Raw genomic sequence first — 21,746 nt, 5'->3', positions numbered from 1 at the left:
TGGATGTTGAAAACCAGCGCATAGCAGCCACATGGGAAGACGAATTAAGGGGCTGGATTTAAGGCATAAAAGGAAAAAAAGAAAGCAAAACTCCATCAACTTTTGTGGGTTGTTGTTCTGCAGACTCTCAACTTTACTTCCTGCTGGGTCATTTCTGGGATTGAAATAGAGAAGAAAAAGGAACCTGGAATGAGAAACAGAAGGGATAGAAGCTGTAGATGGGTGGGCAGGTTTCCACTCCTGTCTTCTCCCTGAAACACAAACTTGTTGCTTTTAAAAATAAGACCTCCTACTCCTCTCTTCCTACTTTTACATATTTTCACACACAACTGCTGCTGTGTGGGTGCTGGGGGGAATCCTATGCCTTATTTCTTTGGCTCGGTCATGTAACATTAGAGTGGGAAAGACGTGGAGGATAAAGGTACTTGCCCTTAAATGCAAATTGCACTAAAGGGTCCCTTCTGTTTACAAACCTTCTGATTTTCCTCACAGGTTTTTCTGTTTCCCCCTGGCCCACCGCCTCAAATCATGAAGAAGAAACCTGTAGATATTTTAGTTTTGGATCTGTAAATCGTTCTTGGCACTTATCAAAGGCATCATCGCAAGAGGCGGACACTTACACATGAACTGTTGCACAGTTTAGCAGTTGTGGACTCTGGAGGGTTGTGAAAGTTGTGGAAGACAATCTTCCTGATGAGAGCATATCTGGTCCCTGAGGTCTTTCCTCCCTCCGGCTCATAAGCAGCTGAGCTGCCCAAGTGACTTGGTGCCCTTGCAGGAGGCTTTAGTGCAGTTTAGCAAGATGTTTAGCAGGGATATGCCTGCAATGTTGCATTGGGGGAAGAGCCTAACTAGTTTTCCACTACTTTTCCTCTTTATCTAAGGACTAAACTTGCTTTAGTGAATATTGTGGTTATTTTATTGTTTTGTACTTGTACTTGAAATTGATATCCTGAACTTGCCTAACCTGCAAGCTCTGTGGGCAAGCCGGGGTAAAAAGAATAAATAGAATAGAATTCTATTCCAACAGAATAAACAAATAAAATACTGCTTCTCCGTTCAAGGTAGAGGAAGGGAAGTGACATCGCTCCACATTGAATGCCTGATCTGCACTTAAAAGCTGGTTCACATAGACTTATTTGATTAGTAATTTAAGCTATTTTTAGATTCATACAATACTCTTCTGATGAGTATGTTTTATTCAACACAAGTTTATGAACCATGCATTCTTGGAAGCATGCAGTTCTATGTAATGGCTGTTATAAGCAGTGGATTTTCTATCCCATTTTACAACGGGACGGGAGAGGCCTCAATAATTTTGCTGATTGCCAATGTAGTTACTTTTTGTAGAAGAGCAAGAAGGGAATTTGTGTGATGTTGCCACAATATGAAAAAGAGCAGATGGTGCTCTCCCAGCCCACCATCCCATTCCAATAATGTTGAAGTCTCTCTCTGTTTCGCTCAGTTACGTGACTGTTGCACTCCCCTGAGTGCTTTCCATAAAGACTTCCAGTAAGGAGAGAATCTCTCTGTTCTATGAAATTAACTATTTGGAAACAGCACCACTGAGGTTTTGTTATTTGTTTCTCAGGAGCAATTCCATTCTTTCTGCAGAAGAAAAAGGGCCCATGATTTTTCTATAAGCACTTAAGGCTGGCTTAGCAACTACATCACAGTTGGCAAAGCAACCGATCAGGTCAGGCTCTGTAATGTTGCTTTTCTAAAGATTTTGGATCCCAGAATTCTCAGCCAGTAAAGGCAATGCACCTGGAGTCCCTCATTTTTGGCAAACTTGCTTCTTAGAATATGTTGTGACCAAGGTCCAAGTAGTGATTACTAAACACAATTCAGTCCTCAACAAACTTATTTTATTAAAACAGCTGAGAATTAATTCATTCTCAGCTTTGTCCAAAACAAAATTCTTAATAACCAGTCCGTCGGCCTTATCACTAACCTTTGATGTCATTGGCAACCTGCCAAAGGCTTTTCTTGGCAAAAACCCTACAAAGTTCAAGAGACGCTGACAAGAAGCATGGAAATCAATGTTGCTTTCCTACAAAGAACCCAACGGCTCATTGCTGCTCTTTTAAGCCTTATGGGAGTGGCCAATCATCTTCTGGCCTTACTCCCGAGTTGTCCTTTTTTCTTCAGCTGCTCTTGCCTTCTGGCAGCTCTTCGCATGCGTGCACTAGGAACAGGCTCCTCCTGTTTGTCTGCCTCTCTGCTGTCCACCTCTGGAGTCTCCGGAGTCCACACATCACTTCCAGATGGCCCTGGCCCCATCTCTGCCTCTGATGCAGAGCCCTCATCTGGGCCTTTCCCTGACTCCAGGACTGGCCCATTGTCCTCCCCAGGCTCCTCACTGTCAGACTCCATTGCCAGGTCTGCAGGCTGCTGGTGGACCACAACAGAATATGGAAGTATCTCTAGTCTGTCATTTACCCAGTTCAAAAGAATTTGCCATTTCTTTAGAACTTTTAACAGCAATTTTCACTCATATGTTCCTTTTGCATCTGGACAATAACCCGTATGGAGGCTATGTGTCCCGTGTTTATCTTTGGATTCTCACATTTTATTAAGCTAAATTTCAACAGCAAACTCACTGTTGGATGGGCCTTATGGTGAATGTTTCAGATCAATTGCTATGGCTTTTCCAGGCTTGAAGTATTGTAAATGTTTTTGACTATAGCTGCCACCATCCTTAGTCATTATTGACTAGGAGTGGTTGGAACTAATATAACACATACAAAGTGCATCTGGTTAGAAAAGGCTTCTTTAGAGAATTTGGAGCGAACAGTTGTAATCAAAGAATGAGCATGTGTGTATTTCCTTATCATTATCAAATTCCTAAGTCCCAAAAGAATCTTTATAGCTGTTGGCGGTATGTTAGTCATCCAGCATTTTTCCCCAACTGACAATTGTCTCTCAAAATTGGTGTCACAATCTGTGTAATCATTGGACCATATCACTGGCTACTTTTTTTACTGAGATTTAAAGTAGCAACGGAGAGCAAAAGTACATGGTATTTAACCAGAAGTCCCTGGTTCAGATTTCACTGCAAATGTGAACTTGGATGAGTTCAGCAAGTTCCCTTCTTTTTTTTTTTTGTTTACATTTATACCCCGCCCTTCTCCGAAGACTCAGGGCGGCTTACAGTGTATAAGGCAATAGTCTCATTCTATTTGTATATTTTTACAAAGTCAACTTATTGCCCCCCCAACAATCTGGGTCCTCATTTTACCTACCTTATAAAGGATGGAAGGCTGAGTCAACCTTGGGCCGGGCTCGAACCTGCAGTAATTGCAGGCTACTGTGTTCTTAATAACAGGCTTTTACCAGCGTGAGCTAAACCGGCCCTTTTGAAATAGAAGTATAAGGGGGTTGAGATAAGATACAGAATACAAAATCTCTGTAGCTGAAATCAGGTATCTCATCAACACTGCTGGATTGAGCAGCTGAATTAATGAACTGTTGGCTTAAGATCAGTTTGCTGCATTTCCTCTGGAATATTAAGGTGGGCAATTTCCCAGTGGAAATTGCCTTCTGGGATCCTTTCTCTTTCCTAGAGCCAAGGTACTGTCTCTCTCCAATTGCTCTGTGTTTGTTCTTTCATTGCTGTGCTTAGGACAACCAAAATCAAGTGCTGTATTTTTTCCCATATTAGTCATAGATAAAAATTCAATATGCACTGCCCTGTATCTGAATATGTTCTGGATTTCCTGAATTATGTGTTATTTGATTCTGCACTAATCAAATCATGACTTGAAACATATTTGCATAGATATGTTTCCTTTCCTTTCTACCCCTCACCCCTTTTCTCCCATTAATACATCTCTTTCTAGTCCTGAAACTTCTCCTAGACTGTCCCACTGGAAAACTGTAAGAGTAGAGTCCCCTATTCAAATAGAAAATAGTGTAAATGAAAGAGAGACAGAAAGAAAGAAAGAAAGAAAGAAAGAAAGAAAGAGAGAGAGAGAGAGAGAGAGAGAGAGAGAGAGAGAGAGAGAGAGAGAGAGAGAGAGAGAGAGATGAGTTAACTTTTCCTCCAAAGTATCCATTTTTTGAATGAGAATGAAATTAGAAATGAAATATTCAAGCTTGTTCTCTGAAGTGACATGATCCCGAAAAGTTTTTATCACTTGATTCTCCAAGTGGGCAAAATTAGCTGAAAGTTAGGCATCACCTATCAGGCATCCTCTCTTGTTATTTCTCTTAGAGTCAAATTTATTCCTTTTGATTCATATACTACAAAGCTGAATTGCCATCATTTTCCTAAGTTGAGAATTTAGTCCATTTTACGCTGCTGTTGCAATACAAACTTCCATTGGTATAAAGTTAACTTTAATTATTAAATGCAGCCTTCCCCCACACAACACCGAACAACTCATCTGCTGCTTCTCTGAATGTTTTATGGCTTTTTGCATTTCTCTGCTGCAGACATAGATTACTAAAATGAAATGGTTATTAATATTATAACTCATCACAGACATAGTTCCCTAAAGTATTGCTTCATATTTGAAGATAACATTTGAGGCTTATTATGTCCTTATTTTTCCCTTCCCAACTGCTATATAGCTAATCTGTGTATATTGCTATTCTTTGTCAGTCCCCAGCAACTCACTTCCCAACAGAGAAAGGCTTAAAAAAGCCCGAAGAAAAAAATGAAAAGGCAGTAAACCACCATGGACAAGGAGAATGAACTAAGAAACTGAGCTTGCTCAGTACCTGAATAGATGCCCCTGGCTTAATTACAGCCCCCAGTTATAAGCAGACATTCAGAACAATTTATTTGCCACTGCAGTAGTTCAGAAGTGCTCCACTATAGATCAGTGTTTTTCAGCCTTATCAACTTTAAGATGTGTGGATTTCAGCTCACAGAATTCCACAACAAAAGATGCTAAGCTTGAGAAACACTGTTCTGAAACATAGAAAGAAGCCAGTTGATGTTTAAGGTGTCAGGGCAGTGGTGAAATCCAAATTTTTTTACTACCTGTTCTGTGGGCGTGGTGTGGCTTGGTGGGCCTGGCTTGATGGGCATGGCTTGGTGGGAAGGATACTGCAAAATCTCCATTCCCACCCCACTCCAGGGGAAGGATACTGCAAAATCTCCATTCCCTCCTCACTCCTGGGGAAGGATATTGCAAAATCTCCATTCCCACCCCACTCTGGGGCCAGGCAGAGGTGGTATTTGCCGGTTCTCTGAACTACTCAAAATTTCCGCTACCAGTTCTCCGAACTGCTCAAAATATCCACTATCAGTTCTCCAGAACCTCTCAGAACCTGCTGGATTTCACCCCTGTGCCAGGGGATGCCTGAGATATTACACTCATTTGATATCTGGAATATTTGGGAGGAAAGAAATCTTTCATTGGCCTTGGTTTCCAACCTAATGGTAGGATTTGGGCTAGATGAAATATTGTGTGTGTGTGTGTGTGTGTGTGTGTGTATGTGTATACATACATATACACATACATATACACATATATGGAAAAAGGGAGAGAGATTGTGGTTGTGGTGGTATTAATGTCTATGAGATTGGAATTATGAAGCTAACATGTTTAGTACAAGGATGGGGGAATGCCTCAAATCAAAGGCAATTCTTGGCATTGTGGGCATGTGGTATAGAAGTAATAGAAAACTGCCTTAGATGGTAGGCATGATTGTTGGCAGCAAATTTTGCTCTTAGCCTAACCAGATGGCTAAACATAAATATCTCCATTATTAGAAGAGTGAAGAATATCTGTACTTGTTTTTCATATAAAGTCAAAGAGGGGGAAGAGTCCTTCCCTCGTATGAACTGAACCCAGATGATCATTTGTTACCTCTTAATAAGAGTTAAACGAAATGTGTTTGTATTGAAGGTGGATATTTTTAAAATTGCAAATAGCAGTTGGTGGGTAGGAGGGACTGTCAAAGCAATTGTGATGTGGGAAATTTAAGCCTTTCCTTCCCTGGAAAGATTCTGGAAAATACTTTGGTGAAGAGAGGGGGAGATTTGTGTTTAAGGGATCATGTTTTACTACTTCCTTAAATTTTCATTTAGTGCTTGGTTCTTTACTCTTGCTAAGCTTAGGCTACAATGCCAATGGGGTAAAAATTTGTCAAAGTCTTCCGAGATCTGGTTATCTCTACAGTTCCCACAATTCCTGAATTTCATTGATCAGATCGGCAGAGACTTCTGGTTCTAATCATCTGGAGGATTCATCTTGGCCAAGACTGGCTTATACATTATAATATGAGTAACTAGATACATGGCAGCTTGTAGATATGAAAAAGTTCAGTCTGAGGACAATTCTGAGGCTCTGTCAATGGCATTTATAGAAGTCACAGATAATCTCAATTCATCTCTTCTCATCTTAATAGAATAGGATGTTTGGTGGAAACTGAATGCCAAACTGACAGGATAACCTTTTTTGAAGAAGAAGTAAGAAGCTTCAAATATTAACCCTCTGAGGGGATTCAGTTTACTTCGTTTTCCTCCACAGATAGCAGCACTTGGCCAACTTAGTCTCTGCTCAGGAACTAAAGAGGGTCAAGCCTATTAGGACTCCGAAAGGAAATCACCTGGGAACCCTAGGCAAAATTGATCCGTAGCAGTGGCGAAATCCAGTTTTTTTTTACTACCGGTTCTGTGGGCATGGCTTGGTGGGCATGGTGTGGCTTGGTGGGTGTGGCAGGGGAAGCATACTGCAAAATCTACATTCCCATCCCACACCTGGGGAAAGGATATTGCAAAATCTCCATTCCCACCCCACTCTGGTGCCAGCCAGAGATGGTAATTGCCGGTTCTCCGAACTACTCAAAATTTCCACTATGGGTTCTCCAAAACCGGTCAGAACCTGCTGGATTTCACCCCTGATCCGTAGGCAAAATAGAGGAGGCACCCTTCTCCCACAAATCTATGGAAAAAGCATTGGCAGTAGAAAACCATTGTTGCTAAGAAAAATACATGGTTAGATCTGTGAAGTCATCAGGAATTAAACTTGACTCAAGGGTGTATTTATTTTCACTGCAGTCATAGAAATTGTAACTGGGTAATGAAGCATGTTGGAGTTCAAGATTAGATCCAATCACCTGCCCCAAATAGGATGCCCAGTAGCATTGAGCTTAAAACTGCAGAAATCGGCCTCAGACCAACATACAGTGTCTCTGCCTTCCCAAAACTAACAGATGTTCAGCCCATAGCAGCATGATCCTATGGGGAATTTGCTAAAAACATCCCATATTATTACTATTATTTTAAGCTCTGTGTTTTCCTGCTAACAGATGCATACTGAAAGTGACTCAGTTACTGTAATGAAGTTCAGCATTTCTGCATGGCAAGCACACCAACTCTATGGAAATTAGTTTTAATTATATATTGTGTTTAGCTACTTCTTCAATCAACAAAGAGTAAATATTTTGAATAAATAAACATGGATTCTTTGATAAACAAAATGGTGAAGGAAAACGCAAGAAAGACAGATTACTCTGATAATGTTCTTGGGATCTGTTGGAATCTATTGGAGCCACTCTCCCATCTCAGGAGTCACATGTGTATCAGTTTTGAACTACTTTATTACAGCATGTTCAACACCCTCTTTTTTACCTTTCTTTTCTTTTTCTCTTTCACATTTACACCTTTTTTTGAAAGTACTTATATATGTAAAATCTATTTAATAAAAACTATTTTAGAAAAAAATCAAAAGCTATATGAATAACAATAAAAATCAAAGCTCATAACAATCACAATATTAAATATATATATACCCTTTAAAACATGAAGGCTTAAATTGCCTGAATTACACAAAAGAACTTTAAAAAAAAGAATAATCCTAGTAAATATACCTATCTGGAAAAATTGTTCCAAAACACTAAAAAGAAAGGGATCTCCCTCCCTATTATTAGCTGTCTCATGTTCACATATTGGAATATCAACCTCTCTTTCAGTCTTATTAGGGTTAGGGTTAAATTTATAATAATGTCAGAAAGTTGTTTTTAACCCACCATCCACAACAAAATGCTATTCAGGTATTCTTGAGCTATTCTCAAACATGGCAATTTTAAAATGGATGGACTTCAACTCTTCAACTCACTGGGGAATTGTAGAAGTTGAAATCACATCTTAAAAATTAACAAATCTGAGAAATACCAGCTTAAAGAATATCATTCTAAAGGAATTTTTTTCACTACCTACTGGTAACTCCTAACTTGTAGCTCTTGTTTCTTTAGGACAAGTCCCCTAACTATCTGAAGCTAGTGGGCACATTTGGAATTTTTGAAAACTGGGATTTTCAACACATTTGGAATTTTTGAAAGCCGTGCAGGGCAGGGTTTGCCCAATTTCAAAATGGTATCAGAATTCTACCTGCCATTCCTTTTTGTTTGCCTTCATAGAAACTTTTATCTCTGTTTTACCTCCCATCCTTTTTTGTGAGCAAATGGATACAAATTTGAAACAAGCAGCCATGTCTAATATTTATTTTCTTTAAAAAAAGTAATGGAACAAAGTTGGGGCCTATATGCTTTCTTGAAGGTGAAGTTAAACAGACATCTTATATAAAGGACAAACATATCCGCGAACATTTTTTAAAATGCACAAATCAGGTGAAGGAGAATCAAAGAAGTTGGTATCATGTTATATTTTCAGCTCTGTATTGCAATCTGTTTCTGGGCATAGCAGGAAAGTTCATTCCACAACACGCAGGCAATTTCTTTTTCTTTTTCTCTTTCACATTTACACCTTTTTTTGAAAGTACTTATATATGTAAAATCTATTTAATAAAAACTATTTTAGAAAAAAATCAAAAGCTATATGAAATACAATAAAAATCAAAGCTCATAACAATCACAATATTAAATATATATATATACCCTTTAAAACATGAAGGCTTAAATTGCCTGAATTACACAAAAGAACTTTAAAAAAAAGAATAATCCTAGTAAATATACCTATCTGGAAAAATTGTTCCAAAGCACTAAAAAGAAAGGGATCTCCCTCCCTATTATTAGCTGTCTCATGTTCACATATTGGAATATCAACCTCTCTTTCAGTCTTATTAGGGTTAGGGTTAAATTTATAATAATGTCAGAAAGTTGTTTTTAACCCACCATCCGCAACAAAATGCTATTCAGGTATTCTTGAGCTATTCTCAAACATGGCAATTTTAAAATGGATGGACTTCAACTCTTCAACTCACTGGGGAATTGTAGAAGTTGAAATCAAATCTTAAAAATTAACAAATCTGAGAAATACCAGCTTAAAGAATATCATTCTAAAGGAATTTTTTTCACTACCTACTGGTAACTCCTAACTTGTAGCTCTTGTTTCTTTAGGACAAGTCCCCTAACTATTTGAAGCTAGTGGGCACATTTGGAATTTTTGAAAACTGGGATTTTCAACACATTTGGAATTTTTGAAAGCCGTGCAGAGCAGGGTTTGCCCAATTTCAAAATGGTATCAGAATTCTACCTGCCATTCCTTTTTGTTTGCCTTCATAGAAACTTTTATCTCTGTTTTACCTCCCATCCTTTTTTGTGAGCAAATGGATACAAATTTGAAACAAGCAGCCATGTCTAATATTTATTTTCTTTAAAAAAAGTAATGGAACAAAGTTGGGGCCCATATGCTTTCTTGAAGGTGAAGTTAAACAGACATCTTATATAAAGGACAAACATATCCGCGAACATTTTTTAAAATGCACAAATCAGGTGAAGGAGAATCAAAGAAGTTGGTATCATGTTATATTTTCAGCTCTGTATTGCAATCTGTTTCTGGGCATAGCAGGAAAGTTCATTCCACAACACGCAGGCAATTTCTTTTTCTTTTTCTTTTTGGAAGGAAATTTGACAGGATGACATTTTCTACAGCACATAATAAATAATCCAGCCCACATGTGTCAATAGCATGCCTGGTATATTTTCTTAACACAAATTTATATCTTGCTCTTGTTCCCATTGATTTTACTTCCTCTCCTTTGCTCTTTAAATGGTCATAAAAGATAAGTGCTGCTGTACTCTTATTACTGGGGCATCTGCCAGCATAAATTATACAAGTAAAGTAGAGAGGATTCTAGCCTGTGCTGGAATATGATGGAATAAGGACCAAAATGCTTTGCTAGCACAGTTAATTTTGAACTATTTGTCTGCCTCTTATTTCACAAATTTGCACATATTGCTCTAGTTTAGTATTTAGTACAATGTTGTAGGACTATATGATTGTTTTTGACATTCTGGCTTTATTTGACTAATTCATTGTCCCAGGAGCACTTTGGTTCATGAACCAGCTGTTCTTGGAAACACTGTTTGCCCTCCAGCTGCAAATTATCTTAAATGCCAGTCCCCAATTCTTTTCCTTGCTGGCATTGTCAGAACTACTAGAATCCAGAGGGGGCATAAAGTCTTTACTCAGTTTATTTTTATTTTGCTACATTTTATATCCTACCTTTCCTTAAAGAAATCAATATTACAAGTCCTGCCTCCAGTTTCTCCCCACTACATCAAAGCTGAAAGACTGAGCCAAGGGTCAGCAACCCGCAGCTCTGGAGCCGCATGTGGCTCTTTCATCCCTCTGCTGCAGTTCCCTGTTGCTAGTCGGCTACACAATTGATTTCGGTTAAGACAGGTAGAGGAAAAAGGATGCCGCGCTAGAAGGAGACTCTATGGTGGGGAAACCGATTTCCAGTCAGCAGAGGAAAAAGGACGCCGTGCTAGGAGGAGATTATGGTGGGGAAACCGGATTTCCGGTCAGCAGAGGAAAAAGGACGCCATGCTAGGAGGATACTATGACGGGGGAACTGGACTTCTGGTCGGTTCCAGAATTGAACAGGGGCTTCCGGTTAGGATCTTTGTGCCTCTTTCATCCCTCTGCTGCAGTTCCCTGTTGCTAGTCGGCTACACAATTGATTTCGTTAAGACAGGTAGAGGAAAAAGGGCCGTGCTAGGAGGAGATTATGGTGGGAAACCGATTTCCAGTCAGCAGAGGAAAAAGGATGCAGCTAGAAGGAGACTCTATGGTGGGAAACCGATTTCCAGTCAGCAGAGGAAAAAGGGCCGTGCTAGGAGGAGATTATGGTGGGAAACCGATTTCCAGTCAGCAGAGGAAAAAGGATGCCGCGCTAGAAGGAGACTCTATGGTGGGGAAACCGATTTCCAGTCAGCAGAGGAAAAAGGACGCCGTGCTAGGAGGAGATTATGGTGGGGAAACCGGATTTCCGGTCAGCAGAGGAAAAAGGACGCCATGCTAGGAGGAGATTATGGTGGGGAAACCGGATTTCCGGTCAGCAGAGGAAAAAGGACGCCATGCTAGGAGGATACTATGATGGGGGAACTGGACTTCTGGTCGGTTCCAGAATTGAACAGGGGCTTCCGGTTAGGATCTTTGTGGCTCTTTGAGTGTTTAAGATTGCCACCCCCTGGACTGGGCTAATACATATCAACCCAACATAACTCAGTAACCACAGCTAAAGGTGATTTGAACACAAGACTTCTCATTCTTCAGCGACATCGTTTATAAAAGTACTACATCTAAGCAATGTTAGGCAGTATCAGGTTTTTATCTTGTGTTCTTTAACAATAAATATTCTGCAGGATCTAATTTGATCATTGGGACCAGAGGATTACTGTTCTGAGCTTTCAGACTTGTGCTGGAACCTATCATGTCCCACCCCCACTCCGACGATCGAGTCAAGGAAGTCCGTAACAAACTTGGCAACGAAGCCTCTGCAGCTTGCCAAGTTCCTTCAAGGTTTATCAGGGCAGGCAGGAGTCCAAGTTGTGACTTCAGCGATAGGTCCGGTATCAGCAAACTAGAGAAGACGTTGCTTGACTCAAGGTTGGTGTCAGGCCTGGAAACCATACTAGATTTTAGGGTTCCAGATGCTGCCACATTTTTCCCCTGACGGGAAGAAGGGGGGTTGAGGGGTATGGTAACATTCTTCAAGCGGTCAAGGTCGGATGGTGTTCACATCTGCAGGAGGAGTGGCGAGAAGATATTCGAATGAACTGGGAGAACGTGGGACCATGTGACCATCAAAGGGGTCAGGGGGGTGGGACTCTTGGGGTTTGTATAACTGGGAAAAGAATCCGGAAGTTCAGTTTTGGAATTTCACTCATCGTGTGCCAGTTTCCTCATGCTAGTAAAGAACTCTGAAAGACAATGGCTTCTGAGTTTTTTTTATGCAGAAGAGGTTTTTCTGGAACCTTGACATTATTCCAAAACTCATAACTTTCTTTTGCTTAACGGTACCCTCTCCTCCGCTCAGAGGGGGCCCGTTAGGGGGGTGCTGGGCCCCAGCCTCCGCAACCTCCACAGCGGTGCAAAGACCCAGCGAAGATGGAAGGGCAGCAAGCTGAAAGCGTGGAAGTGGCACAGAAGTTGGAATCTGAGGACTTAGTTGAAATCACCTACTTCCCGTCGGAAGATATGACTCAAAAACCCGAAGTGGTAAGAGCCTGCTTGTCAGCTTGGTGCACGGCCCAAAGACTCCGATTCATGGGTAAGCTGTCGTTCGGGAGAAAACATTTCCCGGGTCCGCATCAAGGAAGGTGATGAATGGAAAACGGCTTTCAACTGCCCCTTGGGCAGTTTCCAATACCGTGTCATGCCTTTTGGCCTCCAAGGGGCTCCAGCTGTTTTTATGCAACTAATTAATGAAACCCTGCACCCCCATCTCTACAATGGGGTTCTTGTCTACTTAGATGATATTCTTATCTACACAAACAATATCGAAGAACACATCAAATTGGTCAGACAAGTCCTTAAAAAGCTCCTAGCGGCCAAGCTATATGTCAAACTTTCCAAATGCGAATTCCATAAGGAATCCCTAGACTACCTAGGTTACCGGATATCAAACAAAGGTATCGAAATGGACCCAGGAAAAGTAAAAGCGGTGTTGGATTGGCAACCGCCACGCACACGTAAACAACTTCAAAGTTTCTTGGGATTCGCAAATTTTTACCGCAAATTCATTCCTTCTTTCGCAGAAGTAGCTCTACCATTAACAGAATTGCTAAAAACTGGGCCATTACCCGCCAAACCCAAACCTAACCAACCCCTACCTTGGACAATGGACTGCCAACGTTCCTTTGAACACCTGAAACGCCTATTCTCGATGGAACCAATTCTTCAACACCCGGATCCAAATAAACCTTTTGTGGTCCAAGCTGATGCAAGTGATGTAGCAGTAGCCGCTGTCTTATTACAACGGAATGCCGACAACAATCTTATGCCCTGCGCATACGTGTCTAAAAACTGACGGACACTGAATGCAGATGGGCAGTTTGGGAAAAAGTAGCCTTTGCAGTGCGGTGGGCACTCCTCTCCTGGAGACACTTCCTTGAAGGGGGAAAGGAACCATTCGAGGTGTGGACGGACCACAAAAACCTCGAATACGTAAAAACCCCTCGAAAACTTTCTCCCAAACAAGTTCGATGGGCTCAGTTTTTCAAACAGTTCCATTTCACCCTCAAATACATCCCCGGCGACCAAAATCTACTGGCTGACGCCCTACCTAGGAAACCACAATTTGACAGCCAACGCGAAGAGGTAATACATGCGATGATTCCCGATAGCGAACCGGCCAGCCAAGCACTTACTTGACCACGATCACGCTGTAGTACTAACATCCCACCAAATAAACTACTACCGGAATTAAAATCAGCACTCACCGACGATGCTTGGTTTAAAGAAAACGTGCCAGACCTCACCTTAAGGGATGGAATACCCTGGAAGGGAACCAAGATTTATGTACCCGTCACTATGCGGCTGCCTATACTACAGAGAAGCCACGACTCTCGCCTAGGAGGTCACTTTGGATTTTTAAAGACTCTCCACTTGGCTAGAAGACAATTCTGGTGGCCAAAAATGAAATCAGATGTCGAAGACTATGTCCGGAGCTGTGCTACCTGCGCCACCATGAAGTCCAGACCAGGGAAACCCCCTGGACTCCTACAACCCATAGCCGAACACACCAGACCCTGGGAAGAGATTGCCATGGATTTTATTGTTGAACTCCCACCTAGTGGGGGTAATACGGTAATATGGACCGTAGTGGACTTGTTCTCTAAACAGGCCCACTTCACTGTGTGCAGCGGATTGCCATCGGCGAGAAAATTAGCAAAGCTCTTCGTCAAACACATCTACAGACTGCATGGAGTTCCTAAAGGATAATATCCGACAGGGTGTTCAATTCACAGCCAAGTTCTGGAGGAGTTCCTACGGTCCATTGGGTCATCTCAAGGACTTAGTTCTGGGTTCCATCCGGAGACCAATGGAGCGGCTGAAAAATTGAACTCGATGGTGGAACAAATACATACGATGTTATGTAAATTACCAACAAGAAAACTGGTCAGATTTGTTACCATTTGCAGAGGTTGCATATAATAATGCTGTACACAGCAGCACGGGGTTAACCCCTTTTCAAATAACCACCGGCATGGACTTCGTTCCAATGCCTGAACTCCCTGTGCAACCCCCCACTTCCGTTTCCCTAACGGACTGGATGAATTCGTTGAAAAAAGGTTGGGAAAATACAAAAAAGGCCTTAGCTGTGACAGCTCGGAATTACAAAGCCCAAGCTGACAAACACCGTTCCCTTCAACTCCCTTTTTGCATTGGAGATAAAGTCTTTTTATCTACTAAGTATCTGAGGTTGAGAATACCCAGCAGAAAATTCGGTCCAAAATTTTTGGGTCCTTTCCCCATTGTAAAAATTATTAATCCCGTTACCGTCCAACTCAAGCTCCCTCGAATGTTGGGGAAAATACACCCGGTATTCCATACCAGTTTATTAAAACCTGCTAGACAATCTGGTCTGAGACTTCAACCTGCTGCTCCCCCACCACCCTTGATAATCCAAGGTGAAACCCACTATGAAATCAAGAAAATCCTTGACTCTAGACTATACAGAGGTCAATTACAATATTTAGTCCACTGGAAGGGATATCCATTATCTGAATCTACTTGGGTCAAAAGTTGGAAAGTAAATGCGGACAATTTGATTAAACAATTTCACAACACTTTCCCTGACAAATCTAAAAAACCTCTTGGAGGGGGGAGAGGGGGGTAGAAGGGAAGTGTGGACCACTGACACTCTTCTTTATTAATTCTTTGTTTTCTTTCCTAGGATATAGCTTCTTTTCCAAGGGGGGACACCTGTCAGGCCTGGAAACCATACTAGATTTTAGGGTTCCAGACACTGCCACATTTTTCCCCTGAGGGGAAGAAGGGGGGTTGAGGGGTATGGTAACATTCTTCAAGCGGTCAAGGTCGGATGGTGTTCACATCTGCAGGAGGAGTGGCGAGAAGATATTCGAATGAACTGGGAGAACGTGGGACCATGTGACCAGCAAAGGGGTTAGGGGGGTGGGACTCTTGGGGTTTGTATAACTGGGAAAAGAATCCGGAAGTTCAGTTTTGGAATTTCACTCATCGTGTGCCAGTTTCCTCATGCTAGTAAAGAACTCTGGCTTCTAAAGACAATGGCTTCTGAGTTTTTTTTATGCAGAAGAGGTTTTTCTGGAACCTTGACAGTTGGAATGCCAAAAGCAGGTCCTTTATATAGGCAGTGGGGTGTGGCTCCATGCCTCAGCATTTATCCAGGCCTGCCCCACCTTTCCTTCTGCTGGCGTTGCCTCTCAGATCTCCGGAAGTGAGGGTCCACCCACATTGAATTATCTTCAGCTGGATCTGCTGTCAGCGTCTGGGAAAGGGAGGGGTCAGAGGGAATAGGCCTGGGTAATTCCACCACCTGGCTGGCTTCCTGCTCTGAAGGCTGAGCCAAAGGAACACACGCTGTATGAGTGAGATTTATTGGGCTTCTCCTTTCACTCCTTGAATCGTCTCTGGGCATGGGGCCAGGGCCAGGGGCTGGAGTCATGACAGGCCGTTCATCTTCATTATCAGACTCGGAGTCTGATAACAGGCCTGGTTGGAGACGGGAGGGGCCTGGCTGAGGAAAGGAGGGAGTACGAGTCACAACAGAACCCATCCTCAGAGAGCTTCTCTCCCACCAGAATGTTTTCCTCTCACATTCCAGTGAGAGAGAAATTCCCTGAGGGTGGGCTCCAGCATGAGTCCGAAAGCTCAGAAAACTAAGCCTCTGGTCCTGGTGATCCAAATTGGATCCTGTAACATTATCCTGGGACACGTATATTTCAGTGGTGAGATTCAAATAATTTAACAAACGGTTCTCTGCCCTAATGATTTCTTCCAACAACCAGTTCACCAAACTGCTCAGAAAGTTAACAACTTTCAGTTCTCCCGAAGTGGTGCGAACTGGCTGAATCCCACCACTGGTATATTTGCCCTCATTCGTGAGTGAATATTCTCTTCCTTTCTGTATAAGCATTTGGTTCATCCTGAAACATATTCAGGTGACTGCAAACTGATGGACACATTGGGCTTAATAGCAGAATTAGAGGCTGTCTTTTCATTCACATACGGTAGTTACAGCTTAAGTTCTGTCCTGAATGTTTTTAAATGATTACTATTTGCTCTTTGCTCAGTTTTCTAGAGTACTTTCTCGTTATTTCATCTGCAGTACTTTCTTTTAAGGCTTTTTAGATGTCTTCAGTTTAAAGCTGGTATCCCCATTTTCTTGCTCCCATTTGTGGACTTTTTCCCTTGGGAAAAAATGGCTGGCTTGAGGATTCAAAATTCTGAGCTCCTCTGTGTGGCAAATACTCATCAAAAGCTTAATCAACCTTTTATTTTTCTTTTGCTTCCGGCATTACAATTCATCACAGAAAGCAAGAGGAAAGATGGCAATTTAGCATGAAATTTGTATAGACAAACAGATATTTTAAAGCTCTGGTTTCAGTATTTTTACCTAACTTTTCTTTGCCTTTTAAAGAAACCTAGAAATTCTCCTTTTTTGGGAAGGCAATTTCATTTCCTGTCATCTTAGGTATCTGGATTTGTTCCGTTCTGTCTTGGTCTTGAAAATCTCTGCTGCCATTTGGTATACATGCTTGAAATTCCTCTACTTCCAGAACATGTTAGATGGAGGTTCTGACAATTCACCCCTTTGTTGTATGACCCCCTGAGGAATGATGGTTCTAATTAATATCTGACTAATTGAAGCACTTGGAGACTTAGTCATGTAGCCTTCAGATATTCTCACTAGGCTAGCTTTGTCTCAAGGCGACTACTAGTTCTTGTGATGCAAAGAGGAAATTAGCAGTTCTTGATGCAACAAGCTTTTGTCTTCGCAAGTTAATTTTTTCTCCTCCCCTTTGCTGATTTCACTATTATATTTTGCCCTGTGCCCCCAGCTGTGCCTATATAACTGTGTGCTGCTTTCTGTGTGCGTCACTTGCTGTAATGTCTCTAGCTTGCACCTAAATGTGGAGCATTTCTTCCAAATGTGCCTGTTGGCTTGGCAGAGTTCTTGCTTTTTGGAAACAAATCAAACAACTTTGGCTGCCCAGCTTGGAAATTCTGACATGCTGGAGGTGGCACAGATTTTTGATAATTGAAATACTATAAAAACAATAATTTGGCTGAAACTCAATTGATTAAATACTGTTTCTTGTTTTGCTTTGTTGTGTTTCATTTCTTTCCTGAGCTAATTGATGCATATTTTACCTGTTTCTGCCTTCATGTGTATTATCTGCAGTGCTGCATAACTAGAAACAGCAGTGCTAGAACATCCAGCTTTAATAACTAAATCTTGACCATCGCATGTAAAATGCAAAAGTACCATATGCCGTTCAAGGAAACAATTTTTGATAAGGAAGGAGGGAAACTTAATGAATCCTCCATGCACCCTCTTTCTTCTCTTCTGTTGGTGTCATTTGTTTTCACCAGCCAAGACTATAATCTTTGTCCTGAAGCAGAACTAGGCAAACCATGGCACTCAACCCAATTTCTGAACTGTCTGTAAGTTATCAGATCTCTGAAAGAAGCATCTCCCCAGCCAGTGTGGCTATTTCTCAGCATGCTAGAAGTTGAAGTCAGCACATCTAAAAGTTACTCATTCTGGAGACTAAGAGATGAAAGAATTATTTCCTGCTCTTAAGCCTAGAAGACGCTTGTAAGAAACATAAAACAAAGATATTTAATGCTACCTCTTATTTAAATGTATCCAGCCTAGCCTTCATCCCAGAATCGGTTTGGAGTGTGATAAAAATAGTTTCTTTTCAAGTCTACTTGCTAATGGTTATAATGCTGCTGTACTTGTCACACTCATTTGGTTCCCTTTCCCTTTTCAGTTTGGCAGGACTGAAGTCATTGACAACACCTTGAACCCCGACTTTGTGCGGAAGTTCATCCTCGATTACTTTTTTGAAGAGAAGCAGAATTTGCGCTTTGATCTGTGAGTGACCTATTTCTTGGTCTTCTAAAGACTGTGAGTGTGAGAAGGGAATACCATTGTGCACCCACAAGACATCTGAGTTTGGCTGTATCCTGTAATTGGTGAGATTCTGTGAAGAATATGCAAGTTCTTTGTCTTAATAGGGGATGCACTGAAAAAAAAAATAGCGATGTGAGATGAGATCCAAAGGGGGTCTTTTTATTCTGAACTCAAAGGCAGCAGTAAAGGCAGAGTTTTCACTTTTCAGTAGGTTCCAAAACTTGTGAATTCAATACATTACATTCAAAAATTTTATCTTTATTTTTCCCCCAATATCATACTAATATTTTCCCCAATATCATACTAATAACATTAGTATAGGATTATGTTTCAACATCTGCATAATGCAAGGGCAGCATGTTAAGACACTTACATTGGGTCTATTTTACGCTGACATTGAACTTATATAGTATCAGTGTAAAATAGAGCAGATTTAGGTGTCTTAACTTTCTTGAGGTGCTCCCCTTGCATCATGCCAGACATCCTTTGGGTCCTCTACTAGACATAGGAAATATTCTGCTGTTTTATTAACAAATGATTGCATACTGATTTTACAATCAATAAAATACTAGCCCATTGATTTCTTAAAACAGAATGTTCCAACTCATTCGTATAAATTATCTCCAAATGACCCCATATTTATCTTAATACATCAGTTTAGTTATAAATAAATTAATTATAGGTTTAGCAACTTTGAGAACATTTGTAATAATATCAGTAGTTTAGGAACTTCAGAAACAACTATTTCTTCAGACCTAGTATACCTTTAAAATACATTTTAATCAAATAAGCAGTCATCAAACAGTCTTAGATAATCCAAAATGGGATGTATTTTTTGCCAAAGATTTTGAAGAAATTTTTAACAGTAACCTTTTGGTCCATAATTTCCATAATAATTATTTATCAGCAATCTTCAGTTTAGATTTTCCCATAATGTCAATTTCTCATGAGAGTTGGATTAAATTTGAATTTCTTTCCCAATATACAAATCTTGAAACTTTTAATGTGAGAAAACCAATTAAAACACAAATCAAAATGTTGGCCAAATATAAGAAGGCAATATAGTAGCTTTCTAATTGTTCCCAAAATAATTTTTGAGATAATCAGTTGAATTTGAAAAGCAATATAGGTCACAATATATGTCCAGTGGTATAATTGAAAATTGACAAATTAAAATCTCCATATTCAGAGAAAAGTAATTCTAATATAGAAAATCTACAAGTCTGAAAATACCATGAAAGTTTTTCAGTATCTTATCAGTCTGGTTAAAACCCGTTACAAATATTAATATAGCATTCCCTCAAATAATATACATCAACTTTGGACTTACTTTTTTATTGACATTTATCTCTTCCCCTGGAGATTTTACACTATTTGTTTATATCTGAGATAAGCAACTAGGAACTATTAACCTAGTTCAACAAAGGAATCTAGGAATAATTATTCCAAGATATGTAAATGAATTCATAGAAAATATGAAGCTATATTTTTTCAAATATTCATTGCAACCTTAGAACCAGTAAACGGTATATTAGATCTCTCCTAATTAATGAAGCAACTTGCAAATGTTTACCAAAGTATTGTACTATAAGTGGGATCCATAAATATTGGTTCAGAACATTGGTAATTATCAGTAAAGAATACAGTATCATCAGCATGTAATAATAATTTATATTTGTCATCCCTTCAGGGTTGGCAAGGTGAAAAAACAAGGGGCACAGGAATGCTCTTTATTGTTTAGGGTAGCATAATAAAATATTGAAAACCTTCCAAAGATTTTTTTTCGGCCTCATTTTATACAAAGCAAAATCAAGACAGAGTTCTTTTGAGTTTCTTTCTCACACTTTTCTTCTTTCTTAGTTCTAAGTGATTTTTTTTCCTTCTCCCTTAAGAGTTTGTTATTCATTCCCGATGCAGATCTTTCTTTCACAGAGTTCCATTTCCACTAATCTGATACCTGAAATATTTTTAGATATTTATGTACAGGTCAATACTGCCAACATCACATTAAATAAAAGTAAAAGTAAAGTAAAAGTATTAAAGTACTGTAATGTATTAACACTCTTGATGAATTACTCATAGTATTCTAATAGATGAAGAAATAATTCCAGTTATGATAACCCTTGTAATGGGCTAGAACAGGGGTCTGCAAACTTGACTCTTTTAAGACTTGTGGACTTCAACTCCCAGAGTTCCTCAGCCAGAAAGCTGGCTGAGGAACTCTGGGAGTTGAAGTCCACAAGTCTTAAAAGAGCCAAGATTTATTTATTTATTTATTTATTTATTTATTTATTTATTATTTATTTATTTAAATTTTTATACCGCCCTTCTCCCGAAGGACTCAGGACGGTTCACAGCCAGATAAAAAATACACAATAATACAATATAAATACGATTAAAATACAATTAAAAACTTATTAAATTGGCCAAGATTAAAATTTAAGATAAAACCCATTAAAACCCATAAATTTAAAACTAACCCAGTCCAGCGCAGATGAATAAGTGAGTTTTAAGCTCGCGACGAAAGGTTCGGAGGTCCGAAGTTGACGGAGTCCTGGGGAGTTCGTTCCAGAGGCGGAGCCCCACAGAAGGCCCTTCCTGGGCATCGCCAGACGACACTGTCGCACCGACGGCACCCTGAGAGTCCCTCTCTGTGAGGCGCACGGGTCGGTGAGAGGTATTCGGTAGCAGCAGGCGGTCCCGTAAATAGCCCGGCCCTATGCCATGGAGCGCTTTAAAGGCGTTCACCAACACCTTGAAGCGCACCGGAAGGCCACAGGTAGCCAGTGCAGCCTGCGCGGGATAGGTGTCACGCGGGAGCCACGAGGGCTCCCTCTATCACCAGCAGCTGCATTCTGGACTAACTGAAGCCTCCGGATGCCCTTCAAGGGAGCCCCATGTAGAGAGCATTGCAGTAATCCAGACGAGACGTCACAAGGGCGTGAGTGACTGTGCACAAGGCATCCCGGTCTAGAAAGGGGCGCAACTGGCGCACCAGGCGAACCTGGTGGAAAGCTCTCCTGGAGACGGCCGTCAGGTGGTCTTCAAAAGACAGCCGTTCATCCAGGAGAACGCCCAAGTTGCGCACCCTCTCCATTGGGGCCAATGACTCGCTCCCAACAGTCAGCCGTGGACTCAGCTGACTGTACCGGGATGCCGGCATCCACAGCCACTCTGTCTTGAGCTTGAGCCTGTTTCTCCCCATCCAGACCCGTACGGCTTCCAAACACCGGGACAGCACTTCGATAGCTGTTTGCAGACCCCTAGGCTAGAGAACCACACTTTACTCCAATTTTTAAAATTTGAAGAGAAAACCAAATACAGGTAGCTCTCAATTTACTACTACAACTGAGCCCAAAATTTCTGTTGCTAAGCAAGATAGTTGTTAAGTGAGTTTTGTTGTTGTTACGA

General features: G+C 40.8%; 1 protein-coding gene across 3 annotated transcripts in view; it reads left to right on the top strand.

Annotated features, from left to right (window-relative positions):
• The window catches only part of LOC131195627 (copine-5), a 173,915-nt gene that overhangs the window by 46,375 nt on the left and 105,794 nt on the right, over window positions 1-21,746 (top strand). For all 3 annotated transcript variants that reach the window (XR_009154499.1, XM_058177701.1, XM_058177704.1), the window contains exon 4: window positions 18,193-18,296. Coding sequence is in view for 2 of the 3 variants with exons in the window: in XM_058177701.1 (XP_058033684.1) it covers window positions 18,193-18,296 (104 nt within the window). In the remaining variant the exon portion in view is untranslated. The remainder of the gene's footprint in view (window positions 1-18,192; window positions 18,297-21,746) is intronic.

This window comes from Ahaetulla prasina, chromosome 3, assembly GCF_028640845.1.
Source record: "Ahaetulla prasina isolate Xishuangbanna chromosome 3, ASM2864084v1, whole genome shotgun sequence".
Lineage (NCBI taxonomy): Eukaryota > Metazoa > Chordata > Lepidosauria > Squamata > Colubridae > Ahaetulla > Ahaetulla prasina.
This window is presented reverse-complemented; position numbering and strand designations above follow the sequence as displayed.